Here is a 25120-nt window from a genome sequence, read left to right as displayed (position 1 = left end):
GTTCGACTCTAGAACGATATTATTGAAGAAGTGTGGCAGCGTAGGGGTCATCGTTGATGTAGTTTTTAATTATTGAAATGTATTTTTTTTATTTGGTAAAATGTACTTTTTCTTATTTTAATGGAATGTTTTCCTTATTTTCGTCGAAATTTTAATTACGTAAATTGTTTACTTCCGGAAATTGTTTAATTTGTGAATTTGTGATTTTTTTTATTGTGGGAATTCCGTCGGGAATTCTGCAGGGGAATTCCGCCACTGTGCAGTGGGAAGTCCGTATGACGTGACAGTGCAGTGGAAAGTCCTTATGACGTGGCAGAAAGTGTTTTTGAGAATTCTGCGGGAAATTCCGCCGGGACATCCGCACAACTGCGGATGCCCTAATGCAATTTTATACTCGATTCAAACTACCAACATAATCAAAACACAAAATAAACAAATCGAGGGAAAAATCAAATATTATATCCATTCATTCATATTTTCGGCATTCTTGCTTATTCGTGCAAAAACCTCATAATAAGCAAATATATCAACATTTTATTTGGATAATAACATGCCTTATTTGATGATCAATTATCAATCTCCTCTATCCTAAAATTTAATAATTGAGGTGTGAATTGAATGCAAATTATCTCGCGTCATAATTGACTCAATTTCAAATGGGAATATTCCAATTCCTTAATTTGCCTTTGCCATTGCCATTGCCATGTCTCCTCTTTCTTCTGCTTCGTTTCCATCACTGATTCCCTCTCCAACAAATCCAAGAGCGTCGCCTTACTTCTCCATACCTACAAATTGATGTGCATATCGCCTCTCAAGAGCTTATAAGTTTACTACTCAATTCTCGATTCGTTTTCCACTTTGTCGGCGAGTGATCACTTTTTTTCTGTTGCTTAAGTGATCCGACGTCGCTCGATTTCACTGCTTGTTGAGGAATTCGGCGCTGCTTCTCATATTATCTGGATACCTTTTGGTATGATTCGTCCATTGTGTATGTAATTCAGGGTTTTATGGTGTAGTGCTAATCGTTTTTTCCCTCTGTTGCCCAATTTGATAGCTTATTATATTGAGAACCGCAGTATTCTGAAATATCTATTGAGAGGTTAAGTGATTTCTGGTTATGTATTGTAGTATTGTGGTGAATTATTCCCTTAGATGGGCTGTTTTCATTCTACAACACGAAAGCAGTTTCCTGGACATGAAGATCCTGTTCTACTTGCTTCCCAAACGGCTTGTAAGTAACTTACTGTTCCCATTTATGTAGATTGCTTGAATATTTTTGTTGGCAATTGAAACTCCCACATCGGTGTCAAGAGAAAACTGAAACTAACAGGAAACTAGTAGGAATACTATAAATCCCAAGGCCACTCCGCGTATCACCAATTGGTTTTAGGATGGAATCCTCATGGTGTCAAAGCGGTCACGATTGTGGGCCAGATTTAACTGACCCAACAATATATATGGGTTGAAACCAAAAAAAATGATTGATCCAGCATTATGTCTGAGCTTAAAATTTGGGCCAATGGTCCAACCGATCAGAAAAAAATTGGGCCAGTCGTCCATCCAATAAAAAAAAAGTCCAACCCCTTCAAGCTTCACCTTGACCTTGAAGGGTTTGAGGGAGGGTGTTGACAATTGAAACTAAAAATAACCTATAACTATCCCACATCGGCGTCAAGAGAAAACTAAAAAACTAGTATATAAATCCCATGTGCCGCTCCTCCTATCACCAATTGGTTTTAAAATGAAACCCATGGATTTCTATCAATTTTAATCTTAAATTATTCACTTTTTAAGTAAGAACAGATCTATAGCTAAAGCATGTGATAAGAATCACAGTCCAAAAGTTATGTGCAATTATAACTTACCGTTACCGACCCTGTAAAATATACCATATGTGTAGTTTTCTTGGAAGCTCGGGTGCTAATGCAGCCAAGTTTACTATTTTGCTTATTTGGCTAGTCCTATTAAACTATTAAATACGGATAGGAATCTCATTAAGCGAGTCAGCTATTAGCCTTTACTCAGTTTTGTTTCCTCCCTTACTGGGTGTTCAAATAGTCGAAGAATTCGCTAAGAATACTTGTTAAAGCACTCATCCCCCCTCTCCCTCTTGCATCTTCCTCTTTTTCAGAGTTTCTAGTCTTTTTTTCTCCCTAACTATGGCCTGAAAGCTTGAAACTATGAAAACATGCCATTTTTTTGATCGTTTGATCTCTAAATTACTGATGCTTGTTTAGTTGCTGGTGTTGATCTTCACATTTTTTTGCTTGCATGTTTTAGTTTTGTGCATGAAAAATTCACGAGTCTCTCCAGTTCAGTTTGGGCTTTCCTTTGTCTGTTGTTAGACATGAAGATCTTATGTGTCAGTCTTGCTTTGCAGTTAGTGTGAGTGAAGTTGAAGCATTATTCGAGCTGTTCAAGAGCATTAGCAGTTCTGTTATTGATGACGGGCTTATTAATAAGGTAATTTCTAACAGAATGTTGTGCTTGCCATGTTCATAATTTTTATACTGCACCTTTCGTAGTCATTGAAGAGTATGATTTCCACAAGTAATAATTTAGCATAACTGAATAACAAAAAAAATCACTATAAATGGAAAAAAGTTGTAGTCCTCTGCAAGTTCAGTGTAATCTATCTTTTCTTCTCTATTTTATATAGTTGTGAATCAAAAAGTAAGTTGTAAAATTGTCACAGTTTGTTAAATAGAGCTACAAAGGTGACTCTTTCGCGATATGTTGGCACTATGCTTTATGTTTTCTGGATTGTGATGTAATATGCCCCCCTATTTAATGAACTCACGTATAATGCTCCTGTGATAAGTATTTTCCTTCGTCCCTCTTACTGTCTTTTCTCTTTGCAATATCAGACTTATCAGTGGCTTTATGTCACTATGTGCAATAATTTTCTGATTTTTCTCTATAGTTTCACGTGTTTGTCAATCCTTCAAGAAACAGTACATAATTGCTCTGCATATCAGAACGTTTTGTACCACTTGTGCAGATATATACACATCCATTTCACTTATGTCTATGTATGCAGGAAGATCTTCAATTGGCTTTGTTCAAGAATAGGAAAAAGGAGAATATTTTTGCAAATCTGGTAGGTGATTGACTCAGGGTATTTCCACGATATGGGCACTCATTGATTTTTTTAGATTGTAACCTATGAATACTTGGATGGTTGCTTCTATTGGTCATGGAAGGTTCTTTAAAGAGTAATTTTGAGAAAAACTGAACTTAATGATTCTTAGGTTGAAAATGCTTAGACTTATAGTAATATTTAGAGGTTATGTTGATAATGAAGGTTCTTTTGAGTAGTCAGTTCTGTTGATAGTAAAATGTTTTTTCTAAAATTGATGGCAAATGGTGAGGATGTCAATTAGGAATAAGGATAAACTATGCGAAGTAATAAATGATTAAGATATAATCTCTTGTTTGTAAAATGGCTGACATGCCCTGAACTTGCTGATGAAGGTACACAAATCTCGAAGTAATATACCTTCAGATCTTCTTTCAGCCTCTGTCTCTAGCTGCCCTACCAACTTAACCAATCTATCTCAATGAAGTGTTAATGGTGACAGTTAAACTTCTTTAAAAAGGCTGATGTAGACATCAAATTCCTATAAAACACTTTCACTTCCTTCTGTGACCAAGACTTAGAAGAATTAGCAGATGCACTTTTTGACAGAGTTGCTTTAAGAAATGAAATAGACCAGGGTTCTCAGACAGTGAAGTGTGGTCTTTTCCAAACAATGATGAATATCAGCTGCAGTTTCTTAGTTCTTTTTTATTGTCAGTGTATTACCCATGAAAATCATTTCCTCTTAAATTTTCTGAGATATATTTGTATGCCCTTGCAACTTGACTCTAATTCGTATAACATATAGTAACTTCCATATCTTTGTATTAAGTGAACTAGCTTATAACCGTCTTTACAAGGCTATCTATAGAAGATGAGCTCTAGCAACTTGATTATAGTTTCATTGTTCCTCTACACTGACTTTGAAACTCTTGAGACATGTCATTTGGCCTCCTGCCACTATTGATAATATGAGAACATAGCTTCCTCTCTTACAAGATACATGAGTATGAAGAATATTTAAACTTTTAAATTTATGATGCTTGATATTTTAACATTTTTATGTTAAAGCTGTAAGCCGGAAAATGACTAGCAATTTTTTTGACATAGATAAAATATGATGTAACAAGTTCCTAACCTTCTGTTATATATTGATGGATCTTTGGCAAATTTTGTAATACTCCTAGCTGATGCTACTTTCAATGTACCTTTGAGATGGTATAATTTGTTATATTATTCTCTTTTGATGCTATTTTATTTTCTTAGTCTGTATGTCCATCTCTCACCTGCAGATTTTTGATCTATTCGATGTGAAGCAAAAAGGTGTAATTGATTTTGGGGATTTTGTTAGATCGCTCAATGTTTTCCATCCAAATGCTCTGCAAGAGGATAAAATCAATTGTATGATGACATCTTTGTCTTTGACATAGTTTGCCAACTTTGCTCTTTTTGTCCTTTTAAAGTCAATAACTTGCTAAACAAAGTAGCTATAACTTGCTTCTTTTCTCTTTTTTGTTTTGGATTGGGCGTTGCAGTTTCATTTAAGCTATATGATATGGACGGAAGTGGATATATTGAACGCCAAGAGGTATTTATTTGCAACTATTTGCACCTTTTGTACTTTCATGTGCCCAGTTTTATGGATATTCCTTGTGCTAGAATGGAGTCAAAAATTGATGATTGATAGTTCTTGACTTATGCTGAATCTTTTTTCTTTGAGTACCATGTCACCTTTTTGGCTCTTTGTGCATGTTATCTAAGGCCTAAGTCTATAAATTATGAATACCAGATCTACATAATTGTTGTGCCCAACTTGAGAAGCTCAATTGTCAATTTAGTGCTTAGATACAATTGGACATATGTGTGTATTAGCCATTAGGTAAGAGACACTGATCTAAAACAAATTTTGTTATACAAATAGGCACTGCTTTCCAAATTAAATACTACTCCTACTTCTGTTTTTGCCCCAAAAAATTGTTATTTAGTCACCGTTCTTCTTCGTTTAGAAATTCTTGAATCTTGAATTAATTTTCTCCTCGAATTATATTAGACTTTCTCATTGCTTTTTTTTTAAGTTCTTGATTATTCATTCATGGGTAAGAGAACTTTCAATATTGGGGTTTGGATTCTTGTATGTTGTTAGATTATCTATTATTAAGTGCACACTGAGGAAGTTGAATTTATTTTGTCTTGAAATTAACCCCAGTATTCTTCACAATACCTGTTTTTTTGTAGGTTAAACAAATGTTGATTGCACTTCTTTGTGAGTCGGATATGAAGCTGGCTGATGAAACTATTGAGACGATATTAGATAAAGTAAGTGGAGTTTCACATAAATTTAATAAGTTCATTGCTGTGACATTTTTGTTGTGGGGAAAGGCTGATTTGTGTTTTTGTGTCAATACCGATTCTAAGTAATTGTTGATGTGTTTGGTAAATGCAATGCAGTGAGCTGCTATACTGTAATTTCTGTTACCGTGCCCTTGTTTAATTGGATATTATTTGCTCCTTTTACTATTTTGTTTGGCTTTGTTAAACTGCTCACTAGGTGTTAACACTTTACATACTGTTGGTTGACGACGTCAAGATCTTTAGGTAATCATGCTTGTTTATGCAATCATTGACAGACTTTTATGGAAGCCGACATTGACCAGGATGGAAAAATAGACAAGTCAGAATGGCACAATTTTGTGGTTCGAAATCCTTCATTGTTGAAGATCATGACACTCCCATATTTGAGGTAATCTTTTATTGTCCGTCATCCATCCAGAATCTCTCAACTATCTAGACAGACAAATTCACGTGATTCATGGTCCACAGGGATATAACTACGACTTTTCCTAGCTTCGTTTTCAACTCAGAGGTTGATGAAGTCGCCACATAAAAAATGACGCGACCCTACCTGCTTGTGAACCATTAGTTTAGAGGACGTATTAAGTTCTAATTACAGCAGGCATTGACACTTTGAAGCGATGTGGCTCTTGATGGACTAGGTGGATATTGCTGCCTTGTGATTTTTGACGAGGTTGTGACTGCGTGGAATTTAGCTCCTTTCTCCCCCCTAGCCCATGCGCCGCCCCCTCCACATTTGTAGATTCCACAGTATATTAACAGTGTTTAGTAATTGATGTACCTTGCTACCAAGAAGCATTCTTGCATCAATAGACCTCAAACGTTGCATGAATTTAAATGTTGTCTTATTAGAAAAACGATTGACCTTAGACCAGACCTGAGTGTATCACAATACAGGCTGTAGAAGGTAGTGGTCTCGTGGGCAGTCTGAAACAATTTTCTTATTCATGAGTTGCTATGTGTTTATATCACTTGCCTTGCCATTCCTTCTTGTTTTTCACGTCTTATAAAATTCAAGTGCTTACGGAAAATTATGTGTAGTTTTAAATTTATAATCGTAACTACTACTTGAAGACTACATCAACTAATTACAGTGATAATGTGTATTTGGGTCTACGAAGTTTCCCTGTACGTCAATATTTTTGCTTCAGTTACTTTGTTAGCTTTGGCAAAACTGAAAAAATGATAAACTAAAAAAGTGTAGAGAATTGATCAAAATCCAAGAAAGTTAAACAATTTAGGTGCAATTACCTTTAATATGTTGTAGTTCCACAACGGTTTGCTAGATATAGGTAATCAAAGTCATATACTACTAGTAGATTAGAAAAACAAGGTATGGACTGCATTGATGAAATTATAAGTATTAAAGGAATAGATTACACAATTCCGATGAGGAAATCCTCTTTATGTAAGACATATCATGTTGCGGTAGTGCTTTTGATTACGACAAATCGTCCCCAAAGATAAAATAACTTCACCCTTTGATGTAGTAGCACTGCAAACTTCAATGACTATGACAAATTAGAACGCAGGCGAGAGTTCAAGGACAAGAATTGACTTATAGTATGACATACAATGGAGTGTATATTTTGTTTGACCTAATGTTTCTTTGTTTGGTGGTCAATGTAATTGTAGGGTGGCCTATGGAAAGACATAATCCAGTAAGAGAGGAACTTGTACAAATTAAAGATCTTAAGAGCACATCCATTCTAGCTTTCACTACTAGATTATCATATCTATATTTAGAATTAAGTACTTTAGTTTACCTTAAGAGCATACCCATGTACGACTATTCACAATAAAAGCAAACAATTGTTTCATACTGCGAGTTAAAATGATTTTTTTAAATCGTTAATCGAAAGATTATTTTGTTTTGCTTTTTGATCACTTCATTTTTATTATTAGTGTGTAATGCCATTGATTTTGTTTTTCATTATCCATGCGTAAACCGCAAACGCGTAGTAAATCAAATCACAATATTGAATTACAAAATAGGTTTCAGATAAGTCACTTTGGATCAAAGTAAAACTAAAATAGAAAAAGAAAAAAAAAACTAAAGTCAAATCCCCCTTATCAGAGCCGGTGTTGGGGTTTAACCGTTTAAGGCTGAAGCATCAAACACCAGCAGCAGAGAGCAGAGGTGTCTGTATTCAATGGAGTCTATCGTTGCTTCACTTTTGAGCAGTTTCCGACGGATTCCTCCGGCGGCCATTCCGGCGGTGATCGACTGCATATTGACGTCCACCGCCGCCTCTCCATCCTCATTTTTCCATCGCCTTCTTGATGATTTTCAAAATATCTCAAAGGTGCCATGATACGAACCTCTATTATTATTATTTAGTTTAGATATTATAGGGATTTAGCATATCTTTTTCTATATCTTGTTTTCTTGTTCATTAAGTCAGTAGCATTATAAATAGGATAGACTGTTATCTTTTTTATTCATTCAATCAATTAATAAAATCATTATCGTTTGCCCACTTGTGGAGTATCAAGCATCCAAAATTATCTATCGCTGCCGACAAGAATCATTCTTGCGCCCAGCTCTATCTCCGGAGATCACCGCCGACCCAAGACTTGGGCGCCGGATTAATCAACGGATTTAAACTCTCAACGCTGCCGACGGAGACTCCTCCGCGCCAGCCCTATCGTTTGTCCGCCGACCCTTATACGAGGGCGCCGGAATTGTGGTGTTATAGTTGTGAATTCGGACGGAATTCACCGTTAGGAGCAGGAGGCTCTTAACAACTGGTGCTTTCATTGAGAGTTGACCCTCTCACCATCTCGAACCGAAGCTACACCGCTGCCCGACGGAAAACATTCCGCGCACAGCAACTGCTTTGGTTGTCGAGTCCCGCCTGTCCGCCGAGCTCTAGCCGCAGGACAACACTACTTCTGCAACGCCCGACGGGAAGGATTCCCGCGTGCCGCATCGAAGTCAAACGATCATCAACCACCACAGCCACGCCTCAGTCCGTCAACATGTCATACGACTACGCCGGCTATCGCCGTCGTCAATACGACTTCCCTCAGGCCACACAGCCATTCCCTCCCTACCAGCCGGCCCAACCTCGCCGCGTAACCAGTTGGGACCCTCCGAGCAGCCGGGTGGAAGTACTCTGTCCGCCGTCGTGGCCTGATCCAGAATCACCCTACGTCTCACACCACTTGGATCCACCTGATCGTCGCCCACGGCCGAGATACCAGCCCCTCGGGTACCGCGATCGCGCGCAAGACGCTTGGCCCCGACACCGCGGTGGCTACATCGAGAGGGGTGGCCACCTATCTGATCGCGAAGATCATCAGACCCAATTAGGGTTTGATCACTACCCGACAACCGCAACGCAGCGGCACCGCCCAACGTGCTGGGACCCACCGGCGCAACAGCAGGACTGCGGCTACCTGACCGTTGACCGTCCCCGACGCTCGGAGACGTGCTGGGACCGACCTCGCCCTTGGGAGGAGGTGAGAGCGCGAGTCCAGCCCGCCTCCCACCAGCCCCGCTACTCCACCGAAAAGCCAACGCGGGACCTGTACAGTCAGCCCGCAAGTGTGACCAGTCAAACTCCGGAGCAGCCACGCCTGCCGCTAATACGAGTTTCCCAGGCGGAGAAGTCAGAACGGTCCAGGTTGGGTCTCTGCTGGCACTGTCCCGAGAAATGGGTGATGGGACATGTGTGTAAACAACGCATTCTCTGTTATGCGGATGATGGGGAGGAGTTTGAGGAGAACATTCAAGATGAGAATTTAGCCGAAGAGAAAACTGATAATACTCCCACGATAGTATTCGGTGATGATGTTCCCCATGACATTACCGATGTTCACAATAATGGCGCTCCTCTTGATGTTCAAAACAACGAGTCCCCTGGAGAGTTCCTCAAGAACAAAGGGATTGTCAAGAACGACAGTGAGCCACCGCAAGTGCTCGTTGGGGTATATGATGAGAAGATTGGTGAAAAGGAGGAGACATTGCTAGAAGATAAAGAGGAGGATGGTTCTATTGGTGAAGTGGAGAAGATAATCGCCTCACTCAATGTTGTTCAAGTGTCATCCAAAAATGTTGTTGGAAATTGTTGGGGCAAGAAAGGAGATGGTTCTTACACCGATTTGCCCGTAATTGCTTGTGTCTATGTGGATTTGAATGTCGGTGATGTTCCAAGTATGAATCATCGATCAACATCGCTCGACAAAGATGCAAGGTTTATCCCTCCGAGTAATGACATGCCATGCTTGGGCATTCTGGGAGGCGTGGACAAGCTTTTCGATTTGGCAAGGAATTTTTCCGACAAAGTTGTGTCTTCTTTGTTGATTTTTTATGGAAGTGAAGAAGGGAGACGTTCATCTGTTCGGTGTGTGTTTGATCCAGGAGGAGTTGCCTCGCCGAAGCTTTTGCTTTCAACTCTCCTTTTTGCTTCGTGGTTCCCACCTTGAGAACAAGGTGGATTTTAACCGTGGGGGAGTTGATACGAACCTCTATTATTATTATTTAGTTTAGATATTATAGGGATTTAGCATATCTTTTTCTATATCTTTGTTTTCTTGTTCATTAAGTCAGTAGCATTATAAATATGATAGACTGTTATCTTTTTTATTCATTCAATCAATTAATAAAATCATTATCGTTTGCCCACTTGTGGAGTATCAAGCATCCAAAATTATCTATCGCTGCCGACAAGAATCATTCTTGCGCCCAGCTCTATCTCCGGAGATCACCGCCTACCCAAGACTTGGGCGCCGGATTAATCAACGGATTTAAACTCTCAACGCTGCCGACGGAGACTCCTCCGCGCCAGCCCTATCGTTTGTCCGCCGACCCTTAAACGAGGGCGCCGGAATTGTGGTGTTATAGTTGTGAATTCGGACGGAATTCACCGTTAGGAGCAGGAGGCTCTTAACATGCCATTTTTACCATTTTAATCTCTTCTCCTCGCACCTGTTTTCGGGGTAATCTCTTCATGATGCTCATGCGTCTCCTTTTAATGAAACGCATGACGGAGATGCGTCTTTTTTAAAGACGCATGACTCTCATGCGTCTTTCAATTTTTTTTCATTTTTTTTCTAACGGCGCATGACGTTAATGCGTCTTAGGGATGGACGTATCTCCATCATGCGTCTCTTGTTTTTTTTTTATTTTACGGACAACGCATGATCGTCATGCGTCTTAGGGAGAGACGCATGAGGCTCATGCGTCTCTAATTCGCATAAAACATACAGGACAGAGGCAGTAGCTCCCATTTTGTTCATGACAAATTTCATGTGGTAGTCAGTTATAAGAAGACATGGTATGCACGGAGAATGACTATAGAGATTGTATTTGGTGGATGGGATGACTCATTTAGGGATTTGCCAAGCTACATGCTTGAACTGCAGTCAAGGAATCCAGGCACAATGAGTTGTTGAGCCAGAGACGTAATAAAGTCTTCTATTACGTTTTCTGGGCACTTGGGCCTGCTATTCATGTTTTCCAAGAGTGCCAACTAGTTTTAACAATAGACAGGACTCACCTTCGAGGAAGATTTAAAGGTAAGTTGCTTGTTGCTTGTGGTGTTGATGCTAACAAAAAATGCCTGCCGATTGCATATGCTGTTGTTGATGAAGAAACTGGCGACAGTTGGGAGTGGTTTTTGGATCATGTAAGAATTCATGTAGTGAAACACCAAAGGGAGGTGTGCATCATTTCGGATAGGCATAAAGGATGCATTCTGATGAATGGAAAAAGCCACCGATATGTCACCATAAATTTTGTTTGATCCATTTGAGGAAAAATATCTTGACGAAACTTAAGGGTAAGGGCTCTAATGTGAAAGGCATGGTATGGCCATTGAGTGTCACAACTCAAGTACGTAAATACATGCAAAGGCGACGTGCACTACGGGAGGAAAGTCTTGTTGCGATACACGGGCTCAACAAAGCCAAAAAAGAAAATTGGTATCTTTGTTATGATGATGAACTGAGATGGGGGTGACCTCAACAAACATGTCAGAGAGCTTCAATAGTGTGTTGAAAGGTATAAGAGAGTTGCCAATTAGAGCTTTGGTTGATCTAACATTTTGGAGAACAATGCAATGGTGGGCAGATAGAAAAACAGAAATACAACATACCGAAGGTCGATTAACCCCGTGGGCGAGGGACAAACTTGCTGCGAATGATGCGAAGGGGAAACTACATTACTGTTCAGTACTTGACCGAGAAATAGGTCATTACCAAATTCTAAGCCGTCCACGTTTCGAAAATGGACATGCAAAGGGCAATAACAGACAAGAGGTCGATTTTTTGGATTCAAAGTGCACTTGTGGGAAGTGGCAGATGTGGAGAGTTCCTTGTTCACATGCGTGCGCCTTTGCTAGAGATAGAGGTAACGCTATGTTTGAACTCATTGATAATGTAGCACCCCGGAAAATTTTTGTTTTTTTATTTTGATGGCTTATTTTCATTTTATTAATGTGGATGTTGATTTGGAAATGCATTTTTTGGAAATTTATTTCTATGAGGTTGTGTTAACGATGTGAAATTAATGGATGAGAGTTATGTGGAATAATATGATATGTTTTCCAATGGGCGGGATTTAATTAAATAGGATCATGCATATTTGTGCCAGTTACCTTATTCAAATTCTTTTCGGCATTTCTATTTATTGGAAGTAATATCTTCTTTCTTGGATTTATTTAATTATTTTGGGATATTTATCCAAATTAAATCCAAAACCAAAATATTCTTATTTATTTTTCCATGATTTTCAAAATCTCCTATTTTTGGGAGAGGAGAAATTAAGTATTCTATAATTGATTTCTTACTTATTTCTTTCCATGAATGAATTGGAATATTCTAGCCAATCTTGCCTTACTTTATTCTATTAAAGATTTAGAAATTTTTCTGGTGGGACGAACCTTAAACCACACGCCTACTTCTCATTATTTTTGGAGGATTTTACAAATTTCTCTACTCCGTATTATTTTATTCTACTCCGTGAAATACCAAATTAAATCATAAGCTAATTAAATAGCTATGATTTTAAAAAATCCTCCCCTTATTTCTCCCCATAATTCACGCCTCCCTCCCCCCCCCAAATATCTCAAATCTTTATTTGATTTATTCTCCCAAATCTTCAATTAATTGTGGGATATATTATTTCCTAACTCTATAAATAAAACCAAAAACCTAACCCTAAACCCATCTCACACGCCTCCCTCTCAAATCACACGCCCCTCCCCTTGCTCCATCTTCTCCCACACTTATTTTTCTACTCTACTCAAGATCCTTTCGATTCGCCAAGAGTTTGTTGAAGAATCAAGAGTTATATTCGTTCCTACCGATTGTTTCGTTCAAGAAAGGTACAATCAAACCTCTATTCTTCATTCCTCTCCATCCAAACATTCTTTCGACTCCCTCATGCATCTAGTGAGTATAGGGATTTCAAATCTAAGGATTTAATCGGTAGGGAATTTGTGTTTGCATTTATGTATGCGTTTTGAATGCAATTTTGTGAAGTTTGATTTGAATCTTTGGTGAATGATGTGAGTTTATGGGCAAACATGATTATGAGAACCTTTTAAGCATGATTATGTGTTTTCCAGCATGAAAAGTTGGGGTTTGTTTGATGGAAGATGAAAACCCTATTTTCGAAACTATGAACCTGAAATCTGTGGTGCACGACCAGTAGCTTCTGATCTGTAATTGACTCATCAAACGAACGAATTTTGATATAAAATTTTTACTGAGTAAACTTCAAGGTGTTTTCCGTGTCTCGTGTGAATTTCAGCCCTTTTTATCGAAAAATGAATTTTTAATAAATTTTTGAAGTTGACTGCGCAAATCTGCCAGAAACCTGTGTTCTCGCCAAGAATGTTTCGTTTTCTTTTTGACTGACCAAATGACCTCTGATTGATGTGATTCTTGAACTATATGAAAATTTGAAGTGTCTTCTAAGTCGTGTAAAATTTTCAGCCTTTTTAGGCATTGGATGAATTTATGGTAAAGTTTTCAAATGAACTGCGCAGTGCTATTAGAAATTTTAGGTTCCGACCAGAGAGTTTAATTATTGATTTGACTGACTAAACGACGTGATTTCAGTGTGAAAATTTGTCAGAATGAACTTGAATGTGTATTCTGTGATGTGACCAAAATTTAGCTTCATATGAGGTCGGGTGAATTTTTAGTGATTTTTATAAAACGGTCGCGCAGTTCTGTCAGTTTTCTGCTTTGATAAAAGAATTTTATTTTCAAGTTTAAAAGTATTATATGATGCATGTATATCCAAGGAACGTGTTTAATGATGTGATCGCGTGAGATACGTCGAAATATACTATGGTGTGTTTTTCCATCTTTGTGACGAACGTTGGGTTGGGTAATTTTGAGAGAACGGTGAAAGAAACGATAGGACATGCATGGTAATATGTTTTTGTGGAAGACTGACTTGTGTTGTCGTTGACAAGGGTGATTGTGTATTCGTGAACTCGAGGAACGAGAGTTGCCATAAGTTGGATTGTGAATTGTTAAGCGGACGAGGTGGGCTTTCTTTTCAAACCTCTTTATTTTTCCGAAAATATGATGTGGTGTTATAAGGGTGGTTTAAAGTGTTATGTCATGCCGTGATTGTTTTGATGTTGAGATTTTTTGCCTGATGCCTAGTTCGTTTGAGCTTGCTCCGTTAGGCTATAGGGCTATGTTGAGATTGTGCTTGATGTCTAGTTTGTGAGTTCGCTCCATTAGGCTATAGGGCTATGATAAACGAATTCGGGTCTGAGTAAGGCCGCAAACCCTATCAGGCTGTGTACACAGAGGGGATCGTGAGCCGTCCTTGCTAGTCGGCCGGTCTCGTGGGCGAATAGTGTGGCCACACTTTCGTCGCACTATGGTAAGGGGATGTGATTGATTGATTGATGAGAAAGTGGGGAGATTGTTTTGACCGGCCGGTCTATGAAAAGTGTTTTTGTGATACTCGTGATATTTCTTAAATAAACGTAAAAACTCGAGTTCACCGGTATGGATGACATAACTGTTATAAAATGTTTTCGGCATGAGCCCATTGAGTACAACAAGTACTCAGCCCTGCATATCCTTTTTCTTTATGTGCAGGTTGAGGGGTGATGTTGCGGCGGATGTTGAGTGAGCTTTAGGAATTTCCGGATGCGTCGTTTCTTCAAACATGGGCGTCATCCTATGACTCTCCTCTGATACTTGTTTTTCCGCTGCCGTGTTTCGAATCGTTCTTGTTAAAGTCTTTCGTTTTGCCCCACACTACTTTTTAACATTATTTACCTTGAGATATTAACTCGCTCCTTAATTTTTTAATCGATTAAAACTCTTCTTTTGAAGCTTTGTTTATGATGTTGTCTTTCATTGCTTTCCCCTTTTTCTTCCCTGCTCCTTCGTCCCTTCCCTAGTCACGATTTCCCCGTCTTTACTATCCTTAGTGAGGGCGGTCGTGACAGATAAACACAACCACAAAGCTACATGGGAAGCACAGTACTCTGGTGGCCCATTTCACGCACCAAGACACGAAGACTACTGGGCTAAACCTGGATGGAAATTGCGTATCACCCCTGAGCAGTTGCTTCCTCGAAAGCGCGGACGAGGCAAAATAAGGAGGATTCCTAATCAAATGGATGTTCTGCACAACCTCTTATTCCTCATTTTCCTCTTCTCTGTCATCATTTTCTTCTTCTCCTTCATCATCAGCTTCTTCTTCAACTTGTACAGGAGGCACAAACTGATAATTATGGAAGAATGAATCGACTGATGCTCGGGCTCCACTCCATTGCGGCACGTCTTGGCTTTGTGAATAGGGGCGACGATTCCAATCGGGCTCAGGTTGGCTTGGAGAATACAGGGGACGGTCCCACTGTGAATGAGACTCATGCGCCGGATATGAAGACCACTGAGGTGGGTCATGTTCTGGATTCATCGGCTCTGGTACTACATAATCGGGATGCGGCTGCAACATCCTAAACTGCTTTGTGAAACCGTGTCCACCAGTCCGAACACTAGGCACTCCACGACGTGGTGGAATTACTTGTGGTTGATAAGGCATGACCACATCTTGATGCTGGGAAGCCGAGTACTCCATGACATCGGCGTTGTTCGTAGACTGGAGGACATGCCTAGCAATTTCTCGAATCTGGCGCATTCTTGGGTCCATTTCTTTTTCAGTAGTTAAATGAAAAACCTGCTGAAAACCCTCAACCAAGATAAAAAAAATCATAAAAATATCAATACGAAACAATCTATACAACATGAAAGCATATAGTTTAATATAACAAACTTACAAGTAATCTCATCGAAGAAGCTGACTCGTTCATCCCAGCAGTTGACCGCACCCCAGGCTGAGTCAGGTATGTAACTGTAATCTTGTTATACCACGCCATATACCTCGGACTCATAGGAATATTCATGGACATCGGTGCGGCGTCTTCAGTTGCCTGGAACTTTTCATACCTCAGGTCCCACTCCCCAATGTAGAACTGATGCGTGTTTTCCCAATTGTTACCCTTCTTACCAAGCCGGTCATTTTTGCCCAAATGATCGGCATTTTTGAGCATCCTGTCTACAAATCGAGGAATATCCTGGTACCGATTAAACTGTCGCCGCACTCGTCCAGCCTCATGTGCCTCGACATAAGCCCAACACACCAAGTAAGTGTCGCACAAGGAGCATCCATTCACACCACTGCAGTAGTCAGGCAGTATGCAATGTGCATATGACGTCCACAGAAACTACAAACCAGCAATGCAAACACCAAATTAACTTCATAATAAATTCATAAATTAAGTCAACATTAAAATAATATTTACCTGGTCAGGTCTAATCAGAGATATTTGATCACGGTAATGCTCAACCGAGTATCTAGGAGCATTTCCTATTTGCGTTGTTCCTTTCCACCTATAAATAAAGTCGATGTAAAAAAATAACACAATATGCATAAACAAATAAATATTTAAATATATACCTGGCGCCACATGGCGTATATGGCTCGTGCACGAGTGCTCCTATGAACGACGGCATCAATGTGGGCATTCTTTCCCACGCCCATAGCTGCAGAAGCATCATAGGCCCGCATAACTCTTTCCTCTTATCCATGGAAGCCACGCACAGATAATGATACAGGTAGGACAAAGCCGCACTTCCCCAACTAATAGTCGGCACCTCGTCCTGATCCTCGAATGCATTCAACCACATAAAAGAAATCTTATACCCCGTGGTGTCTGGTAGAATGAGACCTCCTAAAAAAATTAGGGCATGGATACGTGCCCTTTGGATGTATGCATACGTAGGTAGGTCATCACCTAAAGGTATCCTCGTCTGGTTGATCAGAGCGGTCATCAGCAAACCGCCTTGCTTTGTCTCTGTGGATGTATCTGGTATCCATCCCAACAAATCTCGACACTTGCTAGGCCAATCAGGATATCCGACATGATGGTCAAGCCCTGTGAAAATGCGACCGTCCGCTCTCAAACCCCAAATGGCTTGCACATCTTCCAAGGTCACCGTCGCCTCTCCGATCGGTAGATGGAAAGTGTGCGTCTAGGGCCTCCAACGCTCAATCAAAGCCGTGATCATCTCATTGTCAACCTTCATCGACTTTCCACAATCCATCACGCCTTTGAAACCAAAGGCGTCAAGTCAATACCTCACATTCTCATGAATGTTGACATCCCAAGTCTTACTTTCCATCCGGTGAACTTTGAAAACTTGTGTTGTGCCTTCTTTCAATAGTTTATTTGAAAGGTGCTTTTTCTGCAGATATAGCACGGACGGGTCTTCGGGTCCATATAATAATTGTCCGCTTGCACTTGAAGTCTCCATCTAATCTAATAACATATTCACAAAACAACAATTACAAACTCACATTTACAATAAGCATAACATATACATTCAAATTCATCATCAAAACAACAAAATATTATAAACCAAATGATTAACTACTAATCCATTGAATACTCCAATTCATGCTTTATAAGGGCTAATTTACATATAACTACTAAATTGGAAGGTTAAATTACATGATACATTTCAACCTCTAATCTCTACTCCAATAACAACCAAAATCGCAGCACCAAGCATCTCAAACATATAAAAACTATACAATAGAATGAATTTCACCAATAAAATCCATTACAACTAACAAAACAACAAAACATCGGTCAAATTTGAACAATTTCTTATAAACCCTAATTTATAAAATTGAGAGAAACTTACATAAAATAGGCAAATAAACTACAAATAAGGGAGGATTGAAGGAAACTTACCGTAATATGAAGGGAAATCGCCAAGAAATTGCCGAAATCGGGTCTGGTATCGTTCTCTCTAGCGTCTTCCACCTCTCTCGCGTTGCGTCTGCTCTTTATGCCTCCCAGCGTCTGTTTTATGCGAATTAGAGACGCATGAGTCTCATGTGTCTCTCCCTAAGACGCATGACTCTTATGCGTCGTCTAATAAAATTTTTAAAAACAGGCGACGCATGACGGAGATGCGTCTCTTCCTGTGACGCATGTCCCTCATGCGTCTTTGTGTAAGACGCATCACCGTGATGCGTTTCATTAAAAGGAGACGCATGAGGCTCATGCGTCTCTAGTGGTTCATGTACGTTGATGTCGTAGCGACGTCCGTGCAGACGTCCGGCATTGCGGAGACACGACGGACGTCCATGCGGACGTCCTGCTTTTTTAATTTTTAATTTTTTTGTTGTTTAAAAGTCTATATATACGGCTCGTTGAACTTCATTTCATTCGCACCACTTGTTTTAACAAGTTTCTCTCTCTCTAAATTTCTTTTATATATCTGTAATGGCTGGTAGTGGTAGTGGTAGTAGTAGTGGTAGTGGTGGGCATTATGAACACATGATGCGGCTGATTCATGCACGTGTGCGGGAGGCAGTGGATAGGGAGGAACAAGCGGCCTTGGAGCCGATGGTACCTCGACCCATCCATCGTCGATCTATAGTACCCCGAGACCACCTCGCTGTACACCGTCGGTTGTACGAGGATTACTTCGCTCCGGAGCCAAGATATGGGGAGAACATGTTCCGACGACGTTTTAGGATGCATCGATACAGGTATTTCAGGGTGCGGGAGGATGCGGTTGGTAAACCCGGCCACACGCCGATTCAGAAGTGCACTGCCGCAATCAGGTAGTTGCCATACGGAGGCGCGGCCGACATGTTCGACGAGTACCTCCACATCGGCGAGACGACTGCCCGTGAGTGCCTGAAGTATTTTTGTCAGGGCGTTAGGGAGATATTCGGGGATAGGTATCTTCGGAAGCCTACCCCCGAAGATTTTCAGGCTCTACTGGATATGCACGGGAATCAGCACGGTTTCCGGGAATGTTAGGCAACATAGATTGTATGCATTGGGAGTGGAAGAACTGCCCCGCTGCCTGGAAAGAGATGTACACTACTGGTTTCAAGGGCAATAATCCCACGATGATCCTTGAAGCGGTAGCTGATTACCGGCTGTGGATTTGGCATGCCTGTTTTGGAGTAGCCGGGTCTAACAACGACATCAACGTCCTCCAGTCGTCGCCCCTTTTCAACGACCAGTGCATGGGCGTTGGTACGGCCGTCAATTTCGTCGCCAACGACAACCAGCACAATATGAGCTATTATTTGGCGGATGAGATATACCCTACGTGGCCCGTCTTTGTGAAGACGATCAGATGCCCCACAGAAGAAAAGAAGGTCTATTTTGCGGGTCGTCAGGAGGCAGCACACAAGGATGTGGAGCGGGCATTTGGTGTGCTCTAGGCTCGATGGGCGACAGTGAAGGGTCCAGCACGGCTGTGGTATGTTGACAGCATCGCCGGCATCATGTACGCATGTATTATCATGCACAACATGATTGTCGAAGATGAAGGTCCAACAATGACTGATTGGACCAATGATGATGCTGATGCTGCGGGTCCAAGCCACGGCGTGGCCACTAGCAATGTACGCATGGGGATACCCCACGACGAAGTCGATCGAGTCCGTGCATTTGCCGACATGCGCAAAAAACAAGCCCATGTTCGATTCCAGAACGATATTATTGAAGAAGTATGGCAGCGGAGGGGTCGTCGTTGATGTAGTTTTTAATTATTGAAATGTATTTTTTTTTAATTTGGTGTAATGTACTTTTTTTTATTTAATGGAATTTTTTTCCCTATTTGTGTCGAAATTTTAATTCCGTAAATTGTTTAATTTCGGAAATTGTTTAATTTGTGAATTTGTGAATTTTTATTATTGTGGGAAGTCCGTCGGGATGTCCTTGGGGATGTCCGTCATTGTGCAGTGGGATGTCCGTATGAGGTGGCATACGCAGTGGGATGTCCGTATGACGTGGCATGAGGTGTTTCTGGGATGTCCGCAGGAATGTCCGCCGGAACATCCGCACTACTGCTAATGCTCTTAGTCAAATTCTGGGGGCATGGAGTATCTGTTTTGATGCATTTTAACTAGATAAATATTGGGAAGAAAAATAATGATCGACATATCCATTTCTCTCTCCTCATTCTTCACCTAAACCATTGCGCCAAACCCAATTTCGTTTTTCAAAAAAATTGAAAGGCTTCTTTTCTGCTTCTTCATTCTCGACCGTGCCTCCTCTGCCGGGGATTCCGGACGTCTCCCTCCTCACTTCCTTTCTTTCTCTCTGCTCAGTCTCATCTCACACTGCGTGAAGTGGGGCGGAGACGCGAACGGCGTAGGGTCGGGGGCTGGTGGGATCATCAGCCGACCCCACCTGGATCCGCCGCTGTAAACATACCTTTCTTAAACTCCGTGTCAAAAAGTTTTGCCTTAACTACGAAGGAACGGAGGAGTACATCTTAAGATTCTATTATATAATCATATTTCACGTTATCTAATTCTCAACTATTCTAGAAATTGCTTAAAAGTCTTACTGATTTAATTTTTATATCTATTACTAACATAATTTGGAGGCCATCCACGGGGCAAGACATCCGGACCAGATGCGAGCGCATCCACAACACATAATGCTACTTTTGTCACATCTCAAATGAAACATTTTTTTTATGTAGTGTTGTTTCAAGTTGAAAAATGATAAAATAAAATAAAATAAAATAAAATAAAATAAAACAACATAAAATAAAATAAAATAAAATAAAATAAAATAAAATAAAATAAAATAAAATAAAATGATGCATTTAATTTAGGAAATTTATCATATAGAGGGAGTATATTGTGTATATCCATGGATATTGGATGAATACCACTTGCGAGAAATTTGGTTTCGTTACTCAACCCTATGCATATAGACAGAATTGTGATATATTTATATAGTATAACTCAATCTTATGATGCCATATAGCTTATTTTTAGTTAGTTTTAATTCATTTTATTAAGAATGACATAAATTAGTTTTGCATTGACTTTCGTATTTTTCAAATTCAGATTTTATAAAATACCCTAGAAACGAAATAACAATGACTTTCATTATCTAAGAATCACATTTCTGTAGTTTGTCATTATAATTAAAGGAAGTAACTAATTAATCCGACAATTTAGTATATAAATTTTGTTAAAAAAAGTAGTACTTCTTCCGTCCATGTAAATTATTTGTTTCTCAAATAATATTTTATTTACTGTTGTTTTGTAAATTAAATGTAGAGGTAATAGCCGCTCATTTCATAAACTTGGGTACGTTTTGATTTTCCCGTAAATTTCAAAATTTATAGTCTCAAACTTTTACAGTCAGCGGCAATTTTCCAACCCGAATTATCTTTCCATTTATTATGTATTGTAGTGGTAATAACTCAGTCAACCTTCGCTTAACTATTCTGTCCTTTTCTTTTATTTGAACGCAATTCCAACGTTAAATTTGTTTATATGTTGGAAAATCATGTAGTACTACAATTGATGAGAAATGTCCAACGTCAAATTTTGTTTGTATGTAGGGCTGTCAAAGGTACCCGACCCGAAATTTTCGGATACCCGATCCCGAAAATCCAAAAAATAGCTACCCGATACCCGATCCGAAAAAATTTTCGGGTACCCGGATACCCGATTCGGGTATCCAGTCCCGATAAATCGGGTACCCGAAATACCCGATTAAAAAATGCTCCAATGACCAATATCATATTTTATTGCCTTTCTCCCTAACTTTCATTTATCCTTAATTTTTAATCCATACTTGCAATCTATCTGCCTTTATCCTTTGACATTGTATAATTCATTTATCTTTAATTTTTAATCCAAGATTGTATAATTCATTTATATTTGTTCATGCCTTTGACATTGATATAAAATATAAATCCATACTTGCAATCTATCTGCTGAAACATTCGTTCCTTGTTCGATGTTAACTAGGAATAATATTTTAAAAAAAGATTAAATTAATTGATAAATTAAATTAATTGATAATATTTTAAAAAAGTTTAAATTAATTGATAATTTTAAAAAGATTAAATTAATTGATATATTCGTTCCCTGTATGTGTACCCTAATTGAATTAATTGATAAATTAAATTAAACATTATTAATTTCGGGTATTTCGGGTATTCGGGTATTACCCGATCGGGTATCGGGTTACCCGATACCCGAAAATCCCAATAACCCAATACCCGATCCCGACCCGAAACCCGATTTTTCGGGTATCGGGTATCCAATTACCCGATTTTTTCGGGTTCGGGTATCGGGTATCCAATACCCGATATCCAATTTGACAGCCCTATTTGTATGTTGGAAAATTATGTACAATTGATGAGAAATGTCTATATATAGTATAATCATTTATCTTCCAATCATGCAGTTTTTAGTGATTATAGTTTAGTCACCCGTCGCTATACTAATGTCTTTTTCATTGGTTTTAGACGCAATTCCGACGTTAAATTTTGTTTTTATGTAGGAATATTATTTTGTACTCCCTTCATTCCCTTATAGTTGAGTCATTTTTCTATTTCGAGAAGTTCTCTCGTAGTTGAGTCATTTACATATATAGTAACATTTTTTCTCTTTTTAACTTTACCATTTCTTACTTTATTCTCACTACTTTATTCATTTTTTACTTTATTATTTCTACTTTTTTCTCTCTCTTACTTTTTTATCTATTTATTTAACACACTCAACATTTTTTTTAAACTCCGTGCCGAAAAATTTCGCCTCAACTATGAGGGAACAAATGGAGTATCTTTGAATCTTTTCCTATTTAAACCGTTACACTTGAGACAACGGAGTTTCCCACAAATACACTTCACTTCAATACATCAATAAAGGGACAGTATGATTTCTAATAAAAGAATAGCCATCAATTTTCTTCATGTTGTTCTTTTTTGTGTTTTTGTTTCAGGAGATGCTGAAGTGAAATGCATAGATAAGGAGAGAGAAGCTCTCCTCACCTTCAAGAATGGCCTCATCGATGACCGTGGTGTTCTCTCGTCGTGGCAAAGCGATGAATGCTGTGATTGGTATGGTGTTGAGTGCAGCAACACCACCAGCCATGTAATCACCCCCCAATGTGACTATTGCGGATTGCAAGGCGAGGTTCGTTATTCATTGCTCGAGTTGCATCATTTGAATTATCTTGACCTCAGCGGGAACAATTTTGGAGGCATTCCAATACCACAATTCATTGGTTCCATGAAACAATTACAACACTTATCTCTTGAGGATTCTAACTTTCATGGGATTATTCCTCCTAATGTGGGGAACCTTACCAACTTACTCACACTTGATATCTCTGATAACTCTTTGAGTTCTACGTCTCTTTCCGTAGTTGTTTCAGGATTAGAATCACTCGAAATACTGGACTCGTCTCATAATCAACTGAATGGATCGATTCCCGACCTTAGAGCATTTTGTTCATTGACAGAACTGCACCTTAGCGGAAACAACTTTTCTGGCTACATTCCTCTGAGTATTGGCAAATTCTCAAAGCTTCAAGTTCTAGATCTTTCTTTAAATTCATTTGAAGGTTTAGTTCCTCCAAGTATTGGCCAACTCTCAAAGCTTCGAACTCTAGACCTTTCTTTTAATTCTTTAGAAGGTTTAGTCTTTGAATCCCACTTCTCCTCAGTTGGAAAGTATATATTTTGACGGGTGTAATGTCGGCCCATCTTTTCCAAAATGGATTCAAACTCACAGGAATTTGTCAGTCCTTGAACTTCGTGGTGCCAATATAACAGATGAAGCCCCGAGTTGGTTGTGGAGTGGTTATACTGCTTATTTCTCTCAGACAATGAAATAAGTGGTACAATTCCGAATCTCTCATCCTCATCCATTAAGTTCATAGATCTTAGTTACAATCGATTCTCAGGTCATATACCATGATGGCCTTGACCTCTCCAATAATCAGTTGACGGGAAAGGTTCCCAATTGCTCGGAGAAATTTCCGAACTTGCACTCCCTCAATTTGGCTAGCAACAAGTTTTCAGGTAAAATTCCTCTTTCTTTGGGAAATTTACAAAACTCTGTTGCACTGCAGATGCATGGTAACAATCTATTCGGGGAGTTTCCTTGCAATTTGAGTCTTTGCCCAAAGTTGATAATCATTGATGTTGGAGGGAACAAGTTAACAGGAGAAATCCCCACTTGGATTGCCCAGATTGCATGGTAGTATTCCTCCTGAGATATGCAATCTTACTAATATTCAAGTTCTGGATTTTTCGATAAACAAATAATTCCTGACTGCTTCAACAATTTTATTGTTTTGGCTAGTAAGAGTACCACATATCTCGATCCATTTCTTTTTAGTATATACTTTTACAATAACAATGAAAATAAGCACTATGGATATTCCTCGTTTCTATGGAAAGGTAAGGAATCAGGATACAAGACAAATCTTGAGTTTCTCAAACTCATTGATTTTTCAAGCAATAGATTAACTGGGAACATACCCAAATCATTTTCCAATATGAGGGGTTTAAATTCCTTGAATCTATCAAGAAATAGTTTGTCCGGAGGTATAATTCCTGATATTGGTAAAATGGAGATGCTAGATTCTCTTGATCTATCACATAACCAACTCTATGGCAAGATACCAACAAGTTTGGCAGATATATACACTCTTGGTTTTCTTGATTTGTCGAACAACAGTTTGTTTGGAAAAATTCCAACAAGTACTCAACTTCAGAGCTTCAATGCTTCCACTTATGCCGGTAATAATGGACTTTGTGGCGATCCTCTGCCAGAGTGTCCCGAAGATAGCTTGAGGCCATCCACCACTAATCCACTGGATAACATGAATGAGAAAGAAAACATTAGCTTCTTTTGTATGCAAGAAGTTGACATATCAATGGTCTTTGGTTTTATCATTGGATTCTGGGGAGTTGTTGGTTCATTTGTAGTGAAGAAATCATGGAGAGATGCATTCTTCAACTGGTTGGATGTTGCTGGAGATTGGTTCTATGTCAAAGGTGGTGTGCTTGTATCCAAATTCAGACCAAGTTGAAATAGAGGTAATATATTAACTACTACATTTAATGAAATTAAATCATTTTTAGGCTTATTGTCCTAATTTACTCATTTTTAAAAAAATGCTGTCTCCAAGATTTCATTTTTACAGAATGATAACACCCTAATGTTTTCAGGAGTGAAACCACATACTTATGAATTAAGGTGAAGAAACGCATGGCGGTTAAATTTTGAAGTTATGTAATTTGGTTTGTTTTGTTAGTTTATACTTTCACTTTGTTTTCATTTTTTTTACTTTCATTTGTATACTCTATGTCGTGTTTGGTTCTTCTAAAAATGAATGTATG

At 39.1% G+C, this 25120-nt stretch overlaps 2 protein-coding genes across 2 annotated transcripts; both read left to right on the top strand.

Annotated features, from left to right (window-relative positions):
- The first annotated feature begins 628 nt into the window (after positions 1–628).
- Positions 629–6402, top strand: LOC121753580 (calcineurin B-like protein 9). The gene is made up of 9 exons (XM_042148791.1): positions 629–970; positions 1129–1231; positions 2381–2463; positions 3041–3100; positions 4372–4480; positions 4615–4667; positions 5315–5395; positions 5707–5819; positions 5900–6402. The coding sequence occupies exons 2-9, from the start codon at positions 1153–1155 to the stop codon at positions 5961–5963; spliced, it is 642 nt and encodes a 213-aa protein (XP_042004725.1). The 5' UTR covers positions 629–970; positions 1129–1152; the 3' UTR covers positions 5964–6402.
- Positions 6403–16843: 10441 nt separating this feature from the next.
- Positions 16844–24810, top strand: LOC121754341 (receptor-like protein EIX2). The gene is made up of 4 exons (XM_042149717.1): positions 16844–16910; positions 22711–23303; positions 23677–23794; positions 24176–24810. Exons 1-4 carry the CDS (start codon positions 16844–16846, stop codon positions 24808–24810), a joined length of 1413 nt encoding a protein of 470 aa, XP_042005651.1.
- The last annotated feature ends 310 nt before the right edge of the window (positions 24811–25120 follow it).

This window comes from Salvia splendens, chromosome 11 (genome assembly GCF_004379255.2).
Source record: "Salvia splendens isolate huo1 chromosome 11, SspV2, whole genome shotgun sequence".
Taxonomy (NCBI): Eukaryota; Viridiplantae; Streptophyta; class Magnoliopsida; order Lamiales; family Lamiaceae; genus Salvia; species Salvia splendens.
This window is presented reverse-complemented; position numbering and strand designations above follow the sequence as displayed.

Coding starts and splice junctions, on each gene's coding strand:
- LOC121753580 (XM_042148791.1), top strand. CDS start 1,153: ATGGGCTGTTTTCATTCTACAACACGAAAGCAGTTTCCTGGACATGAA. Junction 2,464..3,040: donor ATGACGGGCTTATTAATAAG/GTAATTTCTAAC, acceptor CTATGTATGCAG/GAAGATCTTCAATTGGCTTT. Junction 4,481..4,614: donor GCAAGAGGATAAAATCAATT/GTATGATGACAT, acceptor TGGGCGTTGCAG/TTTCATTTAAGCTATATGAT.
- LOC121754341 (XM_042149717.1), top strand. CDS start 16,844: ATGGTCAAGCCCTGTGAAAATGCGACCGTCCGCTCTCAAACCCCAAAT. Junction 23,304..23,676: donor GCAAATTCTCAAAGCTTCAA/GTTCTAGATCTT, acceptor ATCGATTCTCAG/GTCATATACCATGATGGCCT. Junction 23,795..24,175: donor GGCTAGCAACAAGTTTTCAG/GTAAAATTCCTC, acceptor TTCTATGGAAAG/GTAAGGAATCAGGATACAAG.